The 17,718-nt window shown below is 38.8% G+C and overlaps 2 protein-coding genes and 1 long non-coding RNA gene across 3 annotated transcripts in view; 2 read left to right on the plus strand and 1 right to left on the minus strand.

Annotated features, from left to right (window-relative positions):
* The window catches only part of LOC120573135, a 563,511-nt gene that overhangs the window by 451,015 nt on the left and 94,778 nt on the right, over positions 1-17,718 (minus strand). The window lies entirely within an intron of this gene.
* LOC120573092 (myosin heavy chain, fast skeletal muscle-like) overlaps positions 1-17,718 on the plus strand; it is a 697,218-nt gene that overhangs the window by 417,276 nt on the left and 262,224 nt on the right. The window lies entirely within an intron of this gene.
* ankrd46b (ankyrin repeat domain 46b) lies at positions 895-7,995 on the plus strand. Its single transcript, XM_039822575.1, has 4 exons — positions 895-1,027; positions 3,298-3,640; positions 5,480-5,638; positions 6,834-7,995. The coding sequence occupies exons 2-4, from the start codon at positions 3,330-3,332 to the stop codon at positions 7,048-7,050; spliced, it is 687 nt and encodes a 228-aa protein (XP_039678509.1). The 5' UTR covers positions 895-1,027; positions 3,298-3,329; the 3' UTR covers positions 7,051-7,995.

Raw genomic sequence — 17,718 nt, forward strand, 5'->3', positions numbered from 1 at the left:
TTTACTGAGATGGGAGGAAACGGGACGATAATGATGTGTACATTAAATATTATGGAGAGAGAAAAAAACAACAACAAATGCCTTTTACGATTATGTTTTTATATGGAAATATATTCACCACTGATGATTTCGCTAACAGACGCAACAACCAATTTATTGTCTGTTTAATCTTTACCCCGATTAAAAAAAAAAAAGAACAAGTTGAAATGTTTCATGCAGCAGCATGCTGTAAGTGCCGGAGTGACAGAAAAGAAATGCAGTTTTCCTCAAAGAGGATCTATAACAATAAAATGGTAATAACATGTCTGTTACTGTAATGTGTATTTCTGTACTCACACACACTTTGAAATAAAGTCTCTAAACTAACTTTCCAATGCAGAGTTATTCTTTATAAAACAGTGAGAATGTGACAGTGCGGCCTTTTGCTGCATGTCATTCCACCTCTATCTCTCCCCTTTCATGTCTTCAGCTGTCCTGTCCAAATAAAGGCTGAAATGCTAAAAAAATAATCTTAAATAAATATATATATATATATATATATATATATATATATATATATATATATATATATATATATATATATATATATATATTATAATACTAAAAATAAATCTGTCAAGTGGGTGCAATACCTACTGGCTTATAATACATACAAATATGACTTGCTTAGTAAATGAGCAAGATCTTAAAAGTGTACATAATGTGGAATGAAACTGGATAGAAAGGGAAGTTGCGACAGCTTCTGGCAGACAACCACTATCAAATCCAGAATTTTTTTTAATGAAAATTGATATGGATAGTCTAGTCAATTTTATTTTTGCCCACACCCATTATTTGAAGGGGTTTATTAAATTATAAAAAAAAAAGAAAACTGTCATGTCACCTCCTGGACAGTAGGTGGCGACAAACGCCTAAAATGTTGGAAACAGAAACAGAAGAAGCCTAGCATCACAACAACGCTGCTCGTAACGTTAGCTCAAAGAAGAGCGGAGTGAATTTTTTCTGCTAATTGGGAACATATTAACAGGTGAGTAATACAACCGACAGCCAACAAAGCCTCCAAATGAATCGTTTAGTCCATGTGCATGTTCTTACAAGTGTTAAATAACATTTTAATCTGTTTAGGGGAGTGTAAAACCATAAACAGTATATGCGTAAAATGTTAGCTTACCAGCTAACATTAGCTCCGCTAGCTTCTTCCCTTTAACAATCTAACGTTTTATTTTTGACACAATGTGTGATATCGCTGCATGCAAAGAGTCTGCTATATCTTAAATATGAAATGCGTAGCTATGATGTGATGTTGCTGCCATCTCCATTACTGCAAGCTAGCTAGCTAGTTAACGCTACAGTTATTATGACGTTATGCAGTGCAGCCTGCTGTTTTACATTACCATTAGCTATATAACAATAGCTACACTAACATTCATTGGCTAAAAGCGGTTTCTTGTGATGGTTTTCGTAATTAAAAGGACATGGTGTTGTCTGCAGGGTTCGTAGCTTCACACGTAATGTTCGCTGTGAGTAATGTGATATGTGCTCAGATGAAAGAAATCACTGGTAACTCATTTACAGAAATACATTGACATGTCGTAGTAGGAAAAGCACACAGGTGTATTCAAAACCATTACTGGTGGCTGCATTCCACTTAGGAGAGGTCCTGGTACTGTTCATGCTGACTCACTGAAATAGCTTACTGGGACACTTGATAGAATTGAGCCATCGTTAAGGTTATCAATTTCAGCTGTGCTTTTCCTACCATGACAAGACAAAATGTCTGCTGTTAAAAAGGTCCATAAAGTATTCAGTATAGAAATTAGAAAACTTGGGCTGGGACGGACGATATGATTGGATTTGTGTTGCGATTTTCATTTATTGTGGTTATTCGATAGTTTTGAGTATTGCGATTTACTTTTCCTTCTTTAACAAAAACAAAAGTTGAATAATACACTTTATATATATATATATATATATATATATATATATATATATATATATATAATATATATATACATTCATACATATTAGGGCTGTCAAACGATAAAAATATTTAATTGCGATTAATCGCATTAATGTCGCACATTTTTATCTACTCTAAATGTCCCTTGATTTCTTTTTGTCCCATTATTTTTTTTTCTCATTTTAATGCTCTTATCAACATGGAAAAGTGGATTGGCTTGCTTTGTACAAATGTTTCTTTTTTTTTATTGAAAACAACATTGGCATATACTGTAGTGTTCAATTTCACACTAACATTCACACTTGGAGCAAATAATCTCTCACACAATGTAACACTGTCCATCACGAGGGGGGCGGAGAATTCACATCAGCTGTGTGCTCGGCCATCAAGTGGTATTTCAGACTGGACGTGCTGCGATGATAGCTCAGTTCACAACGACAAAACACACAGATCACTTTGGTCCTGTCAATGGAACCATTTGGCAACTTTTTAAAAGTAAACTTATCATTTCTCTTATCATTTACCATTCAGAATCTTATTGGCATCCATTTCAGCGTCTCGTGCTCGCCATCCATTCAAAACGTAACGTCAGCCTACTACTCTTTGGTTGGCTCGCGAACCCAAACGTGCGTGCGGGCGTGCCTGTTGTTTAGTTTCCGGTCTAGCTAGATCCGGTGTGGTAGTTGTAGTTTTTCTAACGTTACTAGTTGTTGCAACAGCATGTGAAAAAAAACTACAAAGTTTGCTAGGCCAAAAAGAACGTTAATCTCACGATAAAAAAATTAAAATGAGTTTGCGTTAACGCCGTTAATAACGCAGTTAACTGACAGCACTAATACATATGTATATTTTCTGTGTTTTTTTTATGTTCTTCTTTACAAATATATTAAATGTCAGACTGACTCACTGACATGTGATGCGTCCATGTATCGTGAAAGAGTCGAATCGGGACAAAGGATATAGTCCTAGCCCTACTTAATATGTTTTAGTTTTTTGAAGCAAAAGCAATCATTTTATGTTTATTTATTGTTTATTACCAGTGCATTGAATGTTCTAAGTTACAAATGGCCGGGAAAAAAAACTAAACTAATGTATCATGAGACATTTTCTAAACTATTTCTTTTCTAAAAAGAATGCACATCACATGTCAGTCAGTCAGTCTGACATGTATTCCATTTGTGAAGAAGTTCATAACATGGATTTTCTGCTTTTTCTGCTTTCGGTCTGTTTTGCTGGAAACAGATATGTATTCGCCATCGCCGTGCATTGAAATGATCACTAATGTTCCGATTTGTGTCACTGAGACATCCTGTTTTCCCCTTTGATATTCAACGCAGGTACGCTGGAATTTTCTGACACCCACTCGGACATGTCCTATGTCTTCATCAACGACTCGTCGCAGACTAACGTGCCTCTGCTGCAGGCCTGCATTGATGGAGACCTGCCTTTCGCCAAGAGGCTCCTGGAGACGGGATGCGACCCCAACATCCGAGACAACCGGGGCCGCACCGGCCTGCACCTAGCCGCCGCGCGAGGGAACGTGGAGATCTGCCGACTCCTGCACAAGTTCGGCGCCGACCTCTTGGCGACTGATTATCAAGGAAACACAGCTCTGCATCTGTGTGGTCATGTGGACACTATCCAGTTCCTGGTCTCCAACGGGCTGAAGATCGATATCTGGTAAGGAATGTTATCGATATGCATAGATATCCTTTCTTGGGTGTTTGCTTTTGAGCATCACTGTGCCATTGTGCGTAACTGTGAAATGATCTTTCATCTGGGATTTCTTGTGAACTGCAAGGGAAAAAGGAAGCTCAAAACTCAAGGTTTTGAAGCTCAAGGAAGAAACAAAATGTGTTTTAAGGCTTTAAGTTCTCAGGCTTACACCAAAGTGTCTCTCTCTGTGCTTTCTGACCACGGTGGGAAATCTGTAGCAGGAAAAGTTAACCCTCTAATTTATTTCATGTTGTTTTTTGGAGAAGGAGAACCAGGAAATGAGTCGGGGGATTAGGGGTGCAGAAAATGTCAGGATTCAATTCAATATTGACTTTTTTTTTTTTTTTTTAGGCTCAAGATTCGATTCAAAATCGATTTTAGATTTAAAAAAAAAAAAAAAAAAAAATGATTCAGTGTGTAAATGTGGTTACTTTTCCCATGTGATTGCAGTAGACATACAATAAAAACAAAAAAATATGAATAGATTTTTGGAATTCTATGAATCAATTTTGAATCGGTAGAGCTTGAATCGCGATACGAATGTGAATCGCTTGTTTTTAATTTATTTTTTTGCACACCCCTAGGGGAAATGCAACACTACCAACGTCGCCGCGACGTGTAGTTAAATTTTTTGAGAGGTGCACGTCGGGCTCCGGCGTAGAGGCCGTTTCTCCACGTAGCTACGTACGTAGCCACGGCGACGATTTAACGCAGAAGCACAAATCCCACTTTAGAGCAGTTTTACATTCATAGAATGCTCCATTCAAAAAAATGTGACCCACTTCTCCAGGGCAGCTTTTCAGGCTCACAAATAGTTTCTCGCTTCGTCCCCTGTGCTGTGCTTTCAGGTAACAAAGGTGACATTAAAGCTTTTCATGGTTTTAAACCCTCCCCGAAATATTTAACATGTCATATTCTTGTGTGTAGTCATACTGAAGTGCAGCTCACTTTAGTGTTGTTTTGTGCAGTCCATGATGTTGATGCCAGTTGTTTCATAGTGATAAAACATTCAAACCATCCTCTTTTGTATCACATTAACTGTTGGCACACTACCTGGTGCTTAACATGTAGAGACAATCTGAATGTGGTGTTGCTGTTGTGATTTGGTCACTCAGGCTAGTTTTACACTTTTGCAAATGTGTGTGTGTGTGTGTGTGTGTGTGTGTGTGTGTGTGTGTGTGTGTGTGTGTGTGTGTGTGTGTGTGTGTGTGTGTGTGTGTGTGTGTGTGTGTGTGTGTGTGTGTGTGTGTGTGTGAGATGTCCTGATCAACTTTTTTTGGCCACGGATCCCAATCCTGTTTTTAAAATATTAAATTTCTGACAATACCGAGTCCCGATCCAATACTTCTATTTGCCAAGATAATAGAGCTGCACACCGTTTCTGTGGATACGAAAATAACTAAGTAAACAAAGTAACTGAAAGATGTCTTCAGTGCAGCTAGCATTTTTTTATTTTATTTTATTTTTTTTATAAATCTCACATATAAAATGAACTTTTACTTAGAATGGTGTAGAATTGACTGACATAAATGATTGGAGTAATGTGATCTGGGTGACTGTCAGAGTGCCGATCCCCGATCTGTAAAAACCAAAAGCCCATATCGGCTCCGATCTGATCGGGACATTGGTGGTTGGTGTGTGTGTGTGTGTGTGTGTGTGTGTGTGTGGTGTGTGTGGCACATGGCAGGAGAAGTTCCAGTTTCTACATGTGGTTTCCTATCCATGGAGTAGTAGTAGTAGTAGTACTTGGGGAAGGGCTCCTCTGACTCTGTGGCCTCTAACCGTGCTGTGTCTGCCTGACAGTAACCACAATGGCTCGACCCCTCTGGTGCTGGCGAAGAGACGCGGCGTGAACAAGGACGCCATCCGTCTGCTGGAAGGACTGGAGGAGCAGGAGGTGAAGGGCTTCAACCGAGGAGCGCACTCTAAACTGGAGACCATGCAGATGGCCGACAGCGAGAGGTACACGTGTAGGGAACGCGAGGAATGGTGGACTGGGTGGGCGGAGTGGGAGAGACAGAAGAGTAAGGGTGGGGACATGTGATTACCAGGACCGGTGTGCGTAAAGTCGCCGCCGGTAAACCCAGTAGTGTGAGCAGTAGCACAAACTGAAACATGGGTAACGTTTAGATCACTGCAAAAGCGCTTGCTGATAAATGGTTGCAAAATGCTAGAAAGGAAAGGAAATCAATACAAGGGTTGATATTAAACGGTGATAAAATACAGGTAGCCTATAGAATGCAAAAGCAGTCCCTCCTCCTGGGATTGCATAAGGCTAATGACTGAAAAAAATGTCAATGACGTCATCGGCGACTAGTTAATGTCGACTTTCACATCGGAGTCCAATTTACAAAATCTGAAGACCCCTACAACCCACAACGGGGACGACACGCAGCAAAGGGCAACAGGTCGGATTCGAACCCGCGCCGCTGCGGGCCTCAGCCTACATGGGGCGAACACGCTTACTGGGTGAGCTAGAGGCCGCTCCAACCCCCAACTCTTTCTACGTACATATAGTCATGTAAATAGATCGATCTTTCCTTTAATAGCTTTAAACGTGTATCAGGACACCGCTTCTGTTTCATCATTATTGCCAGTGTTGTTTGCATTTGTCACATGACTAGGGCTGGGTTCAAATAATCAATTTCTCAAATTTAAAATCAATCTTTGTTTGTTTGATCCGATATCGCTTAACAAAATCCCAGAATCGATCTTTTGATAGCTGCCTTTTGCACCATGAAGTAAACAGTACCTTGAACCAACTTTTTGGGAGTCAATTATCTATGTCAACAACAATCTGGCGCATTAAAAAATTTGATTTGAGGGCTGCTTTTTGCTGTAACAGTTTACAGCCGAGGTTCTCTGAGAATCTCTTTTTATATCCAAGCTAAACAGGTATTGTAACTGAAATTTCCCCCTAACCAAATTGATATCGAATCAAATCAGAAATGTAATGGAATCGGGGCATGGTGAATCGGAGTCGAATCTATTCAATAAATGGTTGGTGATGCCCTGCACATTACTCCTCATGATCCATGACTGGTTTAATCATTACACAAAAAAGCAAAGTCCCAGTGAAGCTGCGTTTGAGGCAGGAGGAGGAGGAGGAGGACGAAGAAGATCTGGTCTGTAACAGTGATCTCTGTGTCTGTCCCAGTGCGATGGAGAGCCACTCCCTGCTCAACCCCAACCTGCAGAGCAGCGAGGGCGTCCTGTCCAGCTTCAGGACCACGTGGCAGGAGTTTGTGGAGGACCTGGGCTTCTGGAGGGTCCTGCTGCTGCTGGTGGTCATCGCCCTCCTCTCCCTGGGCATCGCCTACTACGTCAGCGGAGTCCTGCCTTTCTCCAGCAGCCAGCTGGAGCTGGTCCACTGAGCGAGGGGGCGACGGAGAAGCACGGGAGTAAAATACACGAGAGAAGTTCTCTTCATACCAGAACAGAAATCCAGATTTTTTCTTTGTTCATTTGCAGCCCAGATCTGGTCTTCATCTCGGTTACCTAAACAGGGAAACATCATATGGTATTGTTAGTAAAGCAGTGATCCAAAAGAACAAAACTCACTTTCATAATTCAAACAACTTGAGGTGATGAACAGGAAGTGTCTCATGTGGTACTGAGAACATGTGTTGAAGTATTGTGTAATATATCCCCTTTAAAATGACATCCGCGTTGAAGCTGCTTTTAAAATAGTGAGAGTGAGAAAATATAATGCTCTTGTTTTGTTTTAATGCAGTTCTAGAAAGACTGTCCTTTTCATTTCATTCATACTGTATGCTCTGTTACAAGCTGTTTATTGCCAACATTTTGTATCTTTTATTTTCCTATTTTCCTATTCTTTTAACCATGTTATTTATCAATTATGTTCTGTATTTTGTTCTGCATACTGTATGTTTTTCTTGCTTTCTTCGCCAATTCCCAGTTTGATCCATCTCCTGTTCCAGCTGTAGACCGTTTAGTTGTGATAACTGAAAGTGTTGCATCGTCTGCGTACGTAGAAAAGCACCTTGACTGTGTGCCTTTGTGAGAGAAAGCTTCATGTTCCACGATGAAGACATTCCCGTCAGAAGCATGCGGCTGTGTTGCATTAATATCTGCCCTGCTGTTGTAAACATCATATATAGGCACACTGTTTATGAACTGTAGGGTGATGGCAGCAGATTATTACTTGTTTTGTTGTATTTTCATTTTAATGTTCTTTGTAAACCATGTTGATTTGATTTGTTGGAGCTTTTCCACCCGTCGATTTACCGTGAACAGTAACACATTGGAAGTAAATCCTAATTTAATGTGGAAACATAATAAAATAATTAACAAGATGACTCTCCGTGTTGTCCGATTTATCTGCTGATCAATGCATGAACACACACACGCAGACACACCAGGTATTGTGGTTACATAGGTTAAAGTAAGCATGAGGAACTCAAAATCACAGTTTAGAAATCTGTATATAAAAATAAATGTCTTTAATCCATCGAGTGTGCTTCTTTAGGCATCCGTGCACATGTTTGTATTATTCCCCAACAAGTTTTCTTGATTTAAAGTGACTGATCTGACAGACTGTTCCACATGTTGCTCTGCTTCCTGAAAGGGGGTTTCTGCTCCAAAAGATTATTAAGTAAAGATTATCAGAAACATGTCTTCAGATATTACAGAGAATCTTGTAAAAAAAAAAAAATTACATTGTAATCATTTGGGAGGGTGTGAGGGTCAAAACCACTTTGTGTTTAGGGCTACCATCTGCAGAGGATTTATAAACCCGGCACTAATGATTACTTTATCAGGACTCAGGTGAGTCACAGCAACAAAACAGGAAGTGCCTGGATATGTTGCGACCCTATGAAAATTGTTTGTCTTACTTTTATGCGGGGAATAAGGGACCGTTCGGTATTTATGGAATGGACCACTGGAGGAAAATAGAGGAGGGTCATGTCTTTTTTATTATTTGTTGAGGGGAGGGTCATCCAACATTTTTTAGTCACCCAACTGTTGTATTCATGAAACAGCTAAATTTCAAAGGGGCTTGTTTAGTGCATTGTCTTCCACGTAGCCCTCAGTCTCGGCCCTCCTTCGCTACCAGATGGGTCTGACCAATGAGTTTGCTGTGGGGCAGGAGGAGCACTGCCCCCCCTGGTGGCTGAAACGGATAATTGCATTGTTTAAAAAAATTAGTGGAATAATTACATCTGGCATGACCAGATATTTTATAAATATCTTAAATGACACAAAACAACCAAATGGTGGTAGGTAATACCATAGATGTTCTATATCTATGGGTAATACATCTGATTTCATATACTGCTTTAGTAAAAAAAAAGTATTTCCTGGCTGACGATGGGAGCAGCAGGACGCAAAAAACGAAAATGACTGTTGCACTATCTGGACATCTTACCGTGCCCAGATTGCAATAAAGGTTTCCTAAATGCCACATTTGATATTATCTTACTAAATGATTGCGGGTTTTGTGTAGATTTGGACTTCCGTTTATTCCACTTTGTTTAAACGGCGAAGTGGAGGAAGCCTACCAGTTTGTGTGTTGAATGTTACCCAGAGTGCTTTGCTGAATGGTCTCAATGTTTTATTGTTTTATTTCATGTGAATACTAGTTTACTAGAGGAGTAACTTAGTATTTGAAGTAATGCAGTAATGCAGGAAGTGTGCATTTAGTTTCCATGCTTATTGTGTTTCCACAACAACGTTAATGAGTAAATCTACTGAAATGGCCACCACACCATAACAGAGGAGTGTGATGCGTAAAATGAGAAAGCAGAGGTTTAGACACGTATGGTTGTAACAAAGCAATAGTGTTCTGTATATCTTCGCCAAGCACAAACTGGTATAGAAAGTATCAATAAAGTGTTTGGAGAGGTTCCTTCTAGTGATGTGACAACCGGCTCTTTCACGCGAGTCGGTTCAACCGGACGGTTGTTGGTTGACGAACCGAGTCTATAGATTCGGTCAACGGTTCACGTGCCTGCGGCTGCGGCATCCGGCTACTCCCGGTCTCGGCAGTAGCCGGGTGCCCGCCCGGTTTGCTCGTGACAGCCTGTAACATTCACTTCTCTAACATTTAACTTAACATAATTAAGATAACATGTGTATTTGTATGTGATGCACTTCCCAATCAATAATGTGTGAATTTCCGAACACAATCACCTAAGATGCATCAGAAACAAGGCTTGGTTAATAACTCAAACTTGCCGAGAACCGTTAGACAAACCGTTTGCTTATATACTCGAGCGGTTGAAAACGGTTACATTCGGTCTCGACTCCCGGTCTCGGCAGTAGCCGGGTGCCCGCCCGGTCTGCTCGTGACAGCCTGTAACATTCACTTCTCTAACATTTAACTTAACATAACTAAGATAACGTGTATTTGTATGTGATGCACTTCCCAATCAATAATGTGTGAATTTCAAACTTGCCGAGAACCGTTAGACAAACCGTTTGCTTATATACTCGAGCGGTTGTTAACGGTTACATTCGGTCTCGACTGTTAAAATTTAAAACTATTGCCGATTCATCGCTCTACCACCTAGCACAGTGGAGGCGCTAATGAGGTAAAAAACAGGAGTGAGTCGGTTCATTGACGTATGGCACTCGATTCTCCCGGCTCGGTGACACGAATCGGGTTAATAACCGGCTCTTCGGTCAGTTCATCATCACTAGTTCCTTCATTTTTTCTATATCATTTTGGAGGGTTATAGGAAAGTTATTGTTGGTGAAGGGAGTTTAATGTCTGTTTTGAATAAAGGTCCCGAAACTCTTCCGGTGGCCCCTTAAATAAATAACGAACGGTCCCTAATCATGCTTCTAAGTTTTGGAATTACTGTTCCTTTATTTGCTTTAGAGAATGTAAACGGGACGTTATTTTTATTGCCTATATTTGTTTAAGTTCTGGCAAATTGGCACCATAGAAGTATGCCGAATTAACTATTAGCACTTCCTCTCGGCGCTACACCCATGGGTGAACAGACAAACACCGCTGGTTTACTTTGATAGGGAAGAAAACTTAAAAACTCCAGGATTCTCAGGCAGGTCTCGGATTTATAATGAGCGTCTTTTTTTCTGTGATTTCTTGTAAGATTTATGGACGTTTATTTACGTAAGAGATAATGATATTAACTTAAAAGTCACATTGAATTCTATACTTTTTAACTATTATAAATGTAAAATCGAAATCTACAAAGTAAATCTAGCTATAATGTAGTGGAGTAAACATGTACAGTTCAGAGCAGTATTTGTCGTTGATGTTATACAACCTAAGGGCCGTTACAGAGTCAACGCGAGCAAAGCGCGAGCAACGCGCGAGCGACGCGCTCCCTTTCATAGTCTAAACAGCGGACGCAAGTAGACCCAAGCGTCACGGGCGATGCGTGAAATGCAATACACCGCCCACGCAACAGGGGGTAGCAGAGTGCTCCACGGTGTTCGGTCGGCAGAGCCAGACCCTCCAGGAGAGTGGCTCTTGTCAGGGAGCAGCTAGCTGGCTGACTTCTTTTTATCAGATGCTGGCGTGTTTCCCCACCAGTAAAGTGTGCTACGATTGGGTAGCACTGACCAATACAGTGATAAAAGGTTGCTTATTGGGTCTCTCTCTCGCCTCTTGAGGAGAGCACACAGCATAGACTACACACACACAACGTTGATACATACCGAAAAATGTGACTCAGTAGTCCTATGTTTGATGAATCAGCTAAGTTGATTCAATATTTTTGAGTAATGTAAAATACGTGCAGTGTTGCCCCCACCAACAACGCGTAGTATTGTGCGCATCGGCGCGTCGCGTATCAAAAACTGGGACGACACATTTGGCTACGGCTACTACAACGCATAATGGCGGCCAAAGCGTAGCGATGCGTAGTCTTGCGGACGCGTATTCGTACCGATGCGTTGACTCTGTAACGGCCCTAAAGCTCTGAAGCTCACTGCATTTTTACTTTTCGAAATGTCCATAAATGTTTTCTTTATTTTATTTTTTATTTCTAATAGGTGCATTTAGTCAGAGAGATCAGTCAGGGCTATCCCCCACCACACACGTGTACATGTATATTCTAGACAATTAAAAGTCTGGAAAATCAGTGTAGGAACCACATATTGTATGTTGTTTATGGCCTCATTTATGTTATTTATTGATTATTATATTGTGCACTTATATTGTAGGTGGTGGGAGACACTTAACAAAATCAACAAATCCAGTCACAGTAGACTCAACATAAACAAATACTACAGACGATCCCAGCACAAACTATAGCACTTACGGAATAATCAACAATCATATGTTGAGCAATTTTCCCTTGAGACTTTTCTTGACGATGGAGACAGAATGCGACACTTTCAAGTTTTCGTCAAGTTCGTTCCAAATATGCGGTCCCCTACAAACTACATTCACGCTTGTACACTTTAGCCGTTGTTTTTTTTGCCAAGTGTGCAGGGGACGACTGGATTGGAATAAGATCACACAATCGGTAGTTTAACCTATGAATGACCTGGAATATCATGCAGGCATTATGAAAGACATTATATTCGGTAAGCCTTTTTTTTCTGTAAAATCTGTAGTTTTTTCAAGTGGCTGGGAAATGTGTTACACCATATGACATTACAGTAGTTTAAATGGGGCTCGAACAAGGTTTTATATAAGGTGAGAAGTGCTGAGTGTGGGAGTAAATTTCTTACTTTAAAAAATAGTCCAACATATTTAGATAATTATTTTGTTAGATGATCAATATGGCATTTGAAATTTTAAACACTCATCAATATAGACTTTCAATAATTTGTTCATTTATTTTACAACAAAGATGCTTGTTTTCCATTTAATTTTTTGGAATGAAACATGTCAAAGGGAAAATTACTTAAATACAGATATTTGTTTAAAGTGAGATATTGCAAAGTTAATGTAATTAATTCACAGAGAAGGTACATAAGAGAAGTGCAATTAATCACACGGGGAGCTTACAGAGGAAAACACCAAACAGTTTTCCCCAGCATCTCCCAAAGAGCTCACCCAGAAACAATTTGAATATATACTGGTTACTGGTAAGTGTAGAAGCCTATGCTTATTGGAAAACAGCCAAAAGAATATTTTTACAAACCAATGAAAAGGTTGTTCAACAATTTCCAGTAGCCAATAGCAAGCTTTTAAATGTCTTCAGTTAAGTTTAGCTTGTCCTTCAATAACTGTTCAGACATAGTCTTCTTCAATGACAAGCTGCAGCATACAGATTTTATAAATAGTTTCAAGCCTCTCTACAGCTCATAAATCAGTGAACAAGAAAATCCCTTTACATATGTCATGTCATGGCTGAGATATATTTGTGAGACAATTTTGAACAGATGCATTCAGAAATGTTAAAATGATTATCAAAACTTGAAGGAACATGATTTTCTTTAACAAACACAATTTAGTTTGTCTTATTGATGTTACACCAAAACCTAATTTCTACATTTCTTAACTCTCTATTTATTATTTCTTGCAGTCCAACTGGACTCGTATGTGACATAAATAAATTAGTGTCATCAGCAAATAAAACTTTGTGTAAAACCATGGTGGAATTTTCAAAGTCATTAATATATAATATAAAGAGAAGAGGGCCCAAAATGGATCCCTGGGGGAATCCAAATTTGATGGGTTTGCTTATGGAAATTTGTTCATTAATATTTACATATTGCTTTCTGCCAAATAAATAACTTGTGAACCAGCTAGTCCTCTGATTCCATAATGATGTAATTTATTCAATAAGATGTCAAAATCAATAGCAAATGCCTTGGATAACTAAAAAATACCTATACCACAGTCACCTTTATCAATGGCATCATTGATCTTTTCAATCAGATCTAGTACAGCCATGCATGTAGTACTTCTTTTCCTAAAACCATATTGGGATGAAGCAATAATGTTTAGCTTATCAAGGTAGCCATTTAACCTATTGTACACTACTCTCTCTAAGACCTTAGAGATTGTAGGCAAGATTGATATAGTATATTGATATATAATTTCCCCAGAAAATAAAATCCCCAGATTTAAATACTGGTATAATTCTTGAAATATTGATACAATAAGTAAGTGGCTCCATGATATCAAGTGCAATGCTTTCAGAATTTTACTACAGATTTCATCCTCACCAGCAGTGTACGAGCTTCGTAAGTTTGTAATGATTTTATAGACTTCATTGCAGTCAGTTGGCTTGATAAAAAATGATTTGACATAGTTGCCCGGCAAGTAATGGTTAAAAGAGATTCCTTGAGGTTGGTTTATTTTGTTAGAGAGTTTTTCCCCAATGGAGACAAAGTAATTATTAAAGTTAGTTGCTAGATCAATGTCATTTGTACATGTTTTACTTAAATGTGAGAGTATGTCCGCAGTATTTGGGAGGACGGTGCTGTTATGGCTCTTGTTAAGAATTCATTTAGCACTTTTCAAGACTTCTTGGAGTCACCCTGTGATGCTTGTATGAGGTGTGTAAAGTGGTTATTTTTACTTTTCCTTATTATATGCGTAAGTTTATTCCTATAATTAGTGTACTGTATATACCCAGATAGCAAGCACATTTGGGCCGATTCCGGCTGAAAAGCGCTACTGTCGGCTCAGTGTCGGCATCGGAGTAAAGATAATGGGCCAGAGTCGTGCCGACTGTGTACACAACACTTCTGGCTGACATACGGCTTTTTATGAAGAGCCAGTGTCGGCTTAAAGCAGTTTTACTTGCGCTGGCTCATATACAGCGTTTTATAAATGGGCCAGTGTCGGCTAGAAGCAGTTTTACTCGCGCTGGCTCAAATACGGCGTTTTATAAATGGGCCAGGTGTCGGCTAGAAGCAGTTGTACTAGTGTCAGTTCCGTACTCGGTGTAGCTGTGTATATTTACCGTCGGCCCGAGTTCGTTTTGTCACAGTCGGGCCACAACGAGAATTATGGAACTCAGCCGCCTGAAAAAAAGGTTTTGGCGGTTAAATTCTAGGACTCTGTCGGAGATTTGCAGTCTGCAGAAGATTTCATTTTGGGGAGGAACATTTTCAGCGGCAGAAAAGGCAAGTAATTTAATTTAATGTTCATTACAGTGTTGTATTACATTTAGAAGACATTGTAAATGTCAAGAAGAATTGTATTTTAATATCTTTATAACAATTAGATCATTTGTGATGATAACATATCAGAAAACATTCTGATATGTTATCACAAATAGGCTAGATGAGTGCGATCTCATTGTGTAAATACACGTTTGTACTAATAACAAACAGAGCGAACAGCCGCCAGACTCTAACATCTGTTGATCCGTGCAGGACTTCACTTTGAGCGGACTGTTTAGAGACGATGTGACTGGCAGGTAACGTTAAAGGTTATCTGCTACTGTAGCTGAGCTGCAAGGAAATGCTGAACTGAGCGGTGTGTTTTTAGTGTTAAACAATGCTGCAGGTATTCATGCACAACTGTTGTTGGTGATTTTCAGAGGTGGAAGACTCAGATCATGTGTTACAGTAAAAGTAGAAAAAACTGTGTTGTAGAGTTACAAATTACTTGTCAGTTACAAGTCCTGCATTCAACATCTTCCCTAGGTAATAGTACAAACGTCTTATCAAAATATACTTAAAGTACCAAAAGTAAAAGTGCTCATTATGCAGTGTAATATATTTATATTTATTATTTATTTTATTGGATTATATTATGATCCAATTAATTGTATTAAATATGACCGATAATTTAAATAAAATGTTTTATTTAATTCAAGTAGCCTATTTGTACATAATTATTTTCTAGGGTTTAAAATTTATACAGATTTGACATTTAATGGCAAATTTTTTCCTTGAAAGTATCAAGGTCAGAGTCAGGAGGTCGATAGATCACTCCTACTATAAGTTTTTTAGCATTTGTAAGGTTTATCTCAATAAAAAGTTAATCAGAATGGTTATCATCTAAGACAATGTCATCACAAACAATCATATGATGTCTGGAATGCACATATAAACAAACACCATCTCCAGTGCGGCCAAGCCTGTTTTTAAAAAATAGCCATCAAGGTTAAGAATATCAGTAAAAGTCCTATCATTAATCCAGGTTTCACTGCAACCAATAACATCAAAGTTACAGTCAGAGTTTGAGAGTAAGTTAGCTAATTTTTCATAATGTTTCCACAAGCTTCTAATGTTAAGGTGCAAAAATGAGTAGTTATTTGTATTTTTTAAGCTTTTAAATTTTTCAGGAATGTAATATTTACAATTTAAATTATTATCTATATCAATACAGTGTTTCATAATTCAAACCATCGAATGCCATGTGGAAAAATAGTATCATATTTAAGTTGAGTGACCAAAAAGTTTGCTGGGATCATATAAAAATAAGATATACACATAAACTCATCCATACACACACGCATGCTTACACGGATAACGTTAATCCACGACTATTGTTAACAGAAAGTAAACTAGCGCCCTATTTTATTAGCTCTCTACCCACAATATTATGTTGAGAGCTTGTAATGAAAGTAAGAAAAAAATAATAATCTGAGAAATTTAACTTTAGATGTGATACTTCAGATGAAAACACAGAATATTCTCCCCTTTTTCATAGAAATAAATTAAGTGAAATAAATAAAGAAACCAGAACATATGATGAGGGAAGAGTAAATCACGTCAACTCAGGAAATACATGCCTCTGTAGTAGAAAGTCTTAGAATATCGTAAATCAATGCCGTATTCATCAGTTCAACTTTCTCTGTTTAGCAGTCTGTTAAATACATAAGACTGTATTTTGAAATTGCTCAAACACACCGGGGCTGCAGAAAGATGAAGGAAAAGAAAAGGCTAACCAAGGCAGTCTGTTAGCCTGGTTAGTACGCTAACCAGTCATGTACGAATAGACGCTATATATTCTTTTGCTTCTGCAACTGATGCGAGTCCTTTCCTACCTCCCTCCTAATGGTATCAGAATAGTAACACATTTCTGCCCTGCTAAAAGCACCTCTGCCACCTTAGAACAAAATGTGTCTGGTGTTTTTCTTTTGGCTTAGTCATAAGTGAAAAAGATTAGCTGTCTTTTCAGTGTGCGATGCCTAGGAAGTAATTGTTACAATAGAATAGCATCTTTTTTATGCCTGTTTTCCAGATTAGGAAAACACATTTGCTTTTTTTCTCCTTGTTTTCTTAACTGCCCATGTTGTTCATCATAATAAATCATGCATTACTACTATCCAAGCTACAAAGTATAGGCTTCAGAAATACTGCTGTGAAATGGTTCAGCTCTTACCTCACTGGAAGAACTCAAGTTTTTGATGTTGAGGGGACCATATCAGATCCACTGGCTATTACTTGAGGGGTGCCCCAAGGTTCAATCCTTGGCCCCCTTTTATTTTTAGTTTATATTAATGAAATGCCAGCTGCGGTGAAATGTAAGCTGCTTTTATATGCTGATGACTCTGCAGGGAGGGATATCAGTGAGATTGAGAAGACTCTATGTAATGAATTAGATAGTGGTAGCAAGTGGCTCATAGACAACAGGCTTTCAATACATCTGGGTAAAACTCAGTCCATTTTATTTGGAACAAAAAGGAAGTTGTCTAGAACAAATGCACTTAAGGTCACATGTAATGGCACTGAAATAGTGTCTCAAAAAAGTGTCACATACCTGGGATTAACATTAGAGCAGTCATTAACCCGTAAATCTATTGCTGACAAAATATAATCGAAGTGTGCCGGTAAACTGAAATTCCTGTATCGCAGGACAAGGCATCTAGATTTTTCTATCAAGAAATTACTGGTTGTATCACTGATTCAATGTCATTTTGATTATGCTTGGTCTGCCTGGTACTGTGGATTGTCAATTAAACTTAACACAGACTGTGATGCAAAACCTGCTAAATCAACTCATAAAAAACTCATATTGGTAGAGATGCTTTTAAAAGGGTAGGACTGCTGCCAGTCCATGTTAGAGTGGAGCAGTTCAAGTTGAATCAAATATATAATGTCATAAATGGCTCTGCTCCCAAATATTTACACTCTCATATAAAAATGGTTCATACACAGCATAATCACAACACTAGGGCCAGTGTCCGTTC

Source organism: Perca fluviatilis, chromosome 14 (genome assembly GCF_010015445.1).
Source record: "Perca fluviatilis chromosome 14, GENO_Pfluv_1.0, whole genome shotgun sequence".
NCBI classification, from domain to species: Eukaryota; Metazoa; Chordata; class Actinopteri; order Perciformes; family Percidae; genus Perca; species Perca fluviatilis.

Excerpts from the sequence above, each read along its gene's own strand:
- ankrd46b (XM_039822575.1), top strand. The coding sequence starts at position 3,330 with ATGTCCTATGTCTTCATCAACGACTCGTCGCAGACTAACGTGCCTCTG. Across the intron at positions 3,641-5,479 it reads GGGCTGAAGATCGATATCTG|TAACCACAATGGCTCGACCC; the intron begins GTAAGGAATGTT and ends TCTGCCTGACAG. Across the intron at positions 5,639-6,833 it reads CAGATGGCCGACAGCGAGAG|TGCGATGGAGAGCCACTCCC; the intron begins GTACACGTGTAG and ends TGTCTGTCCCAG.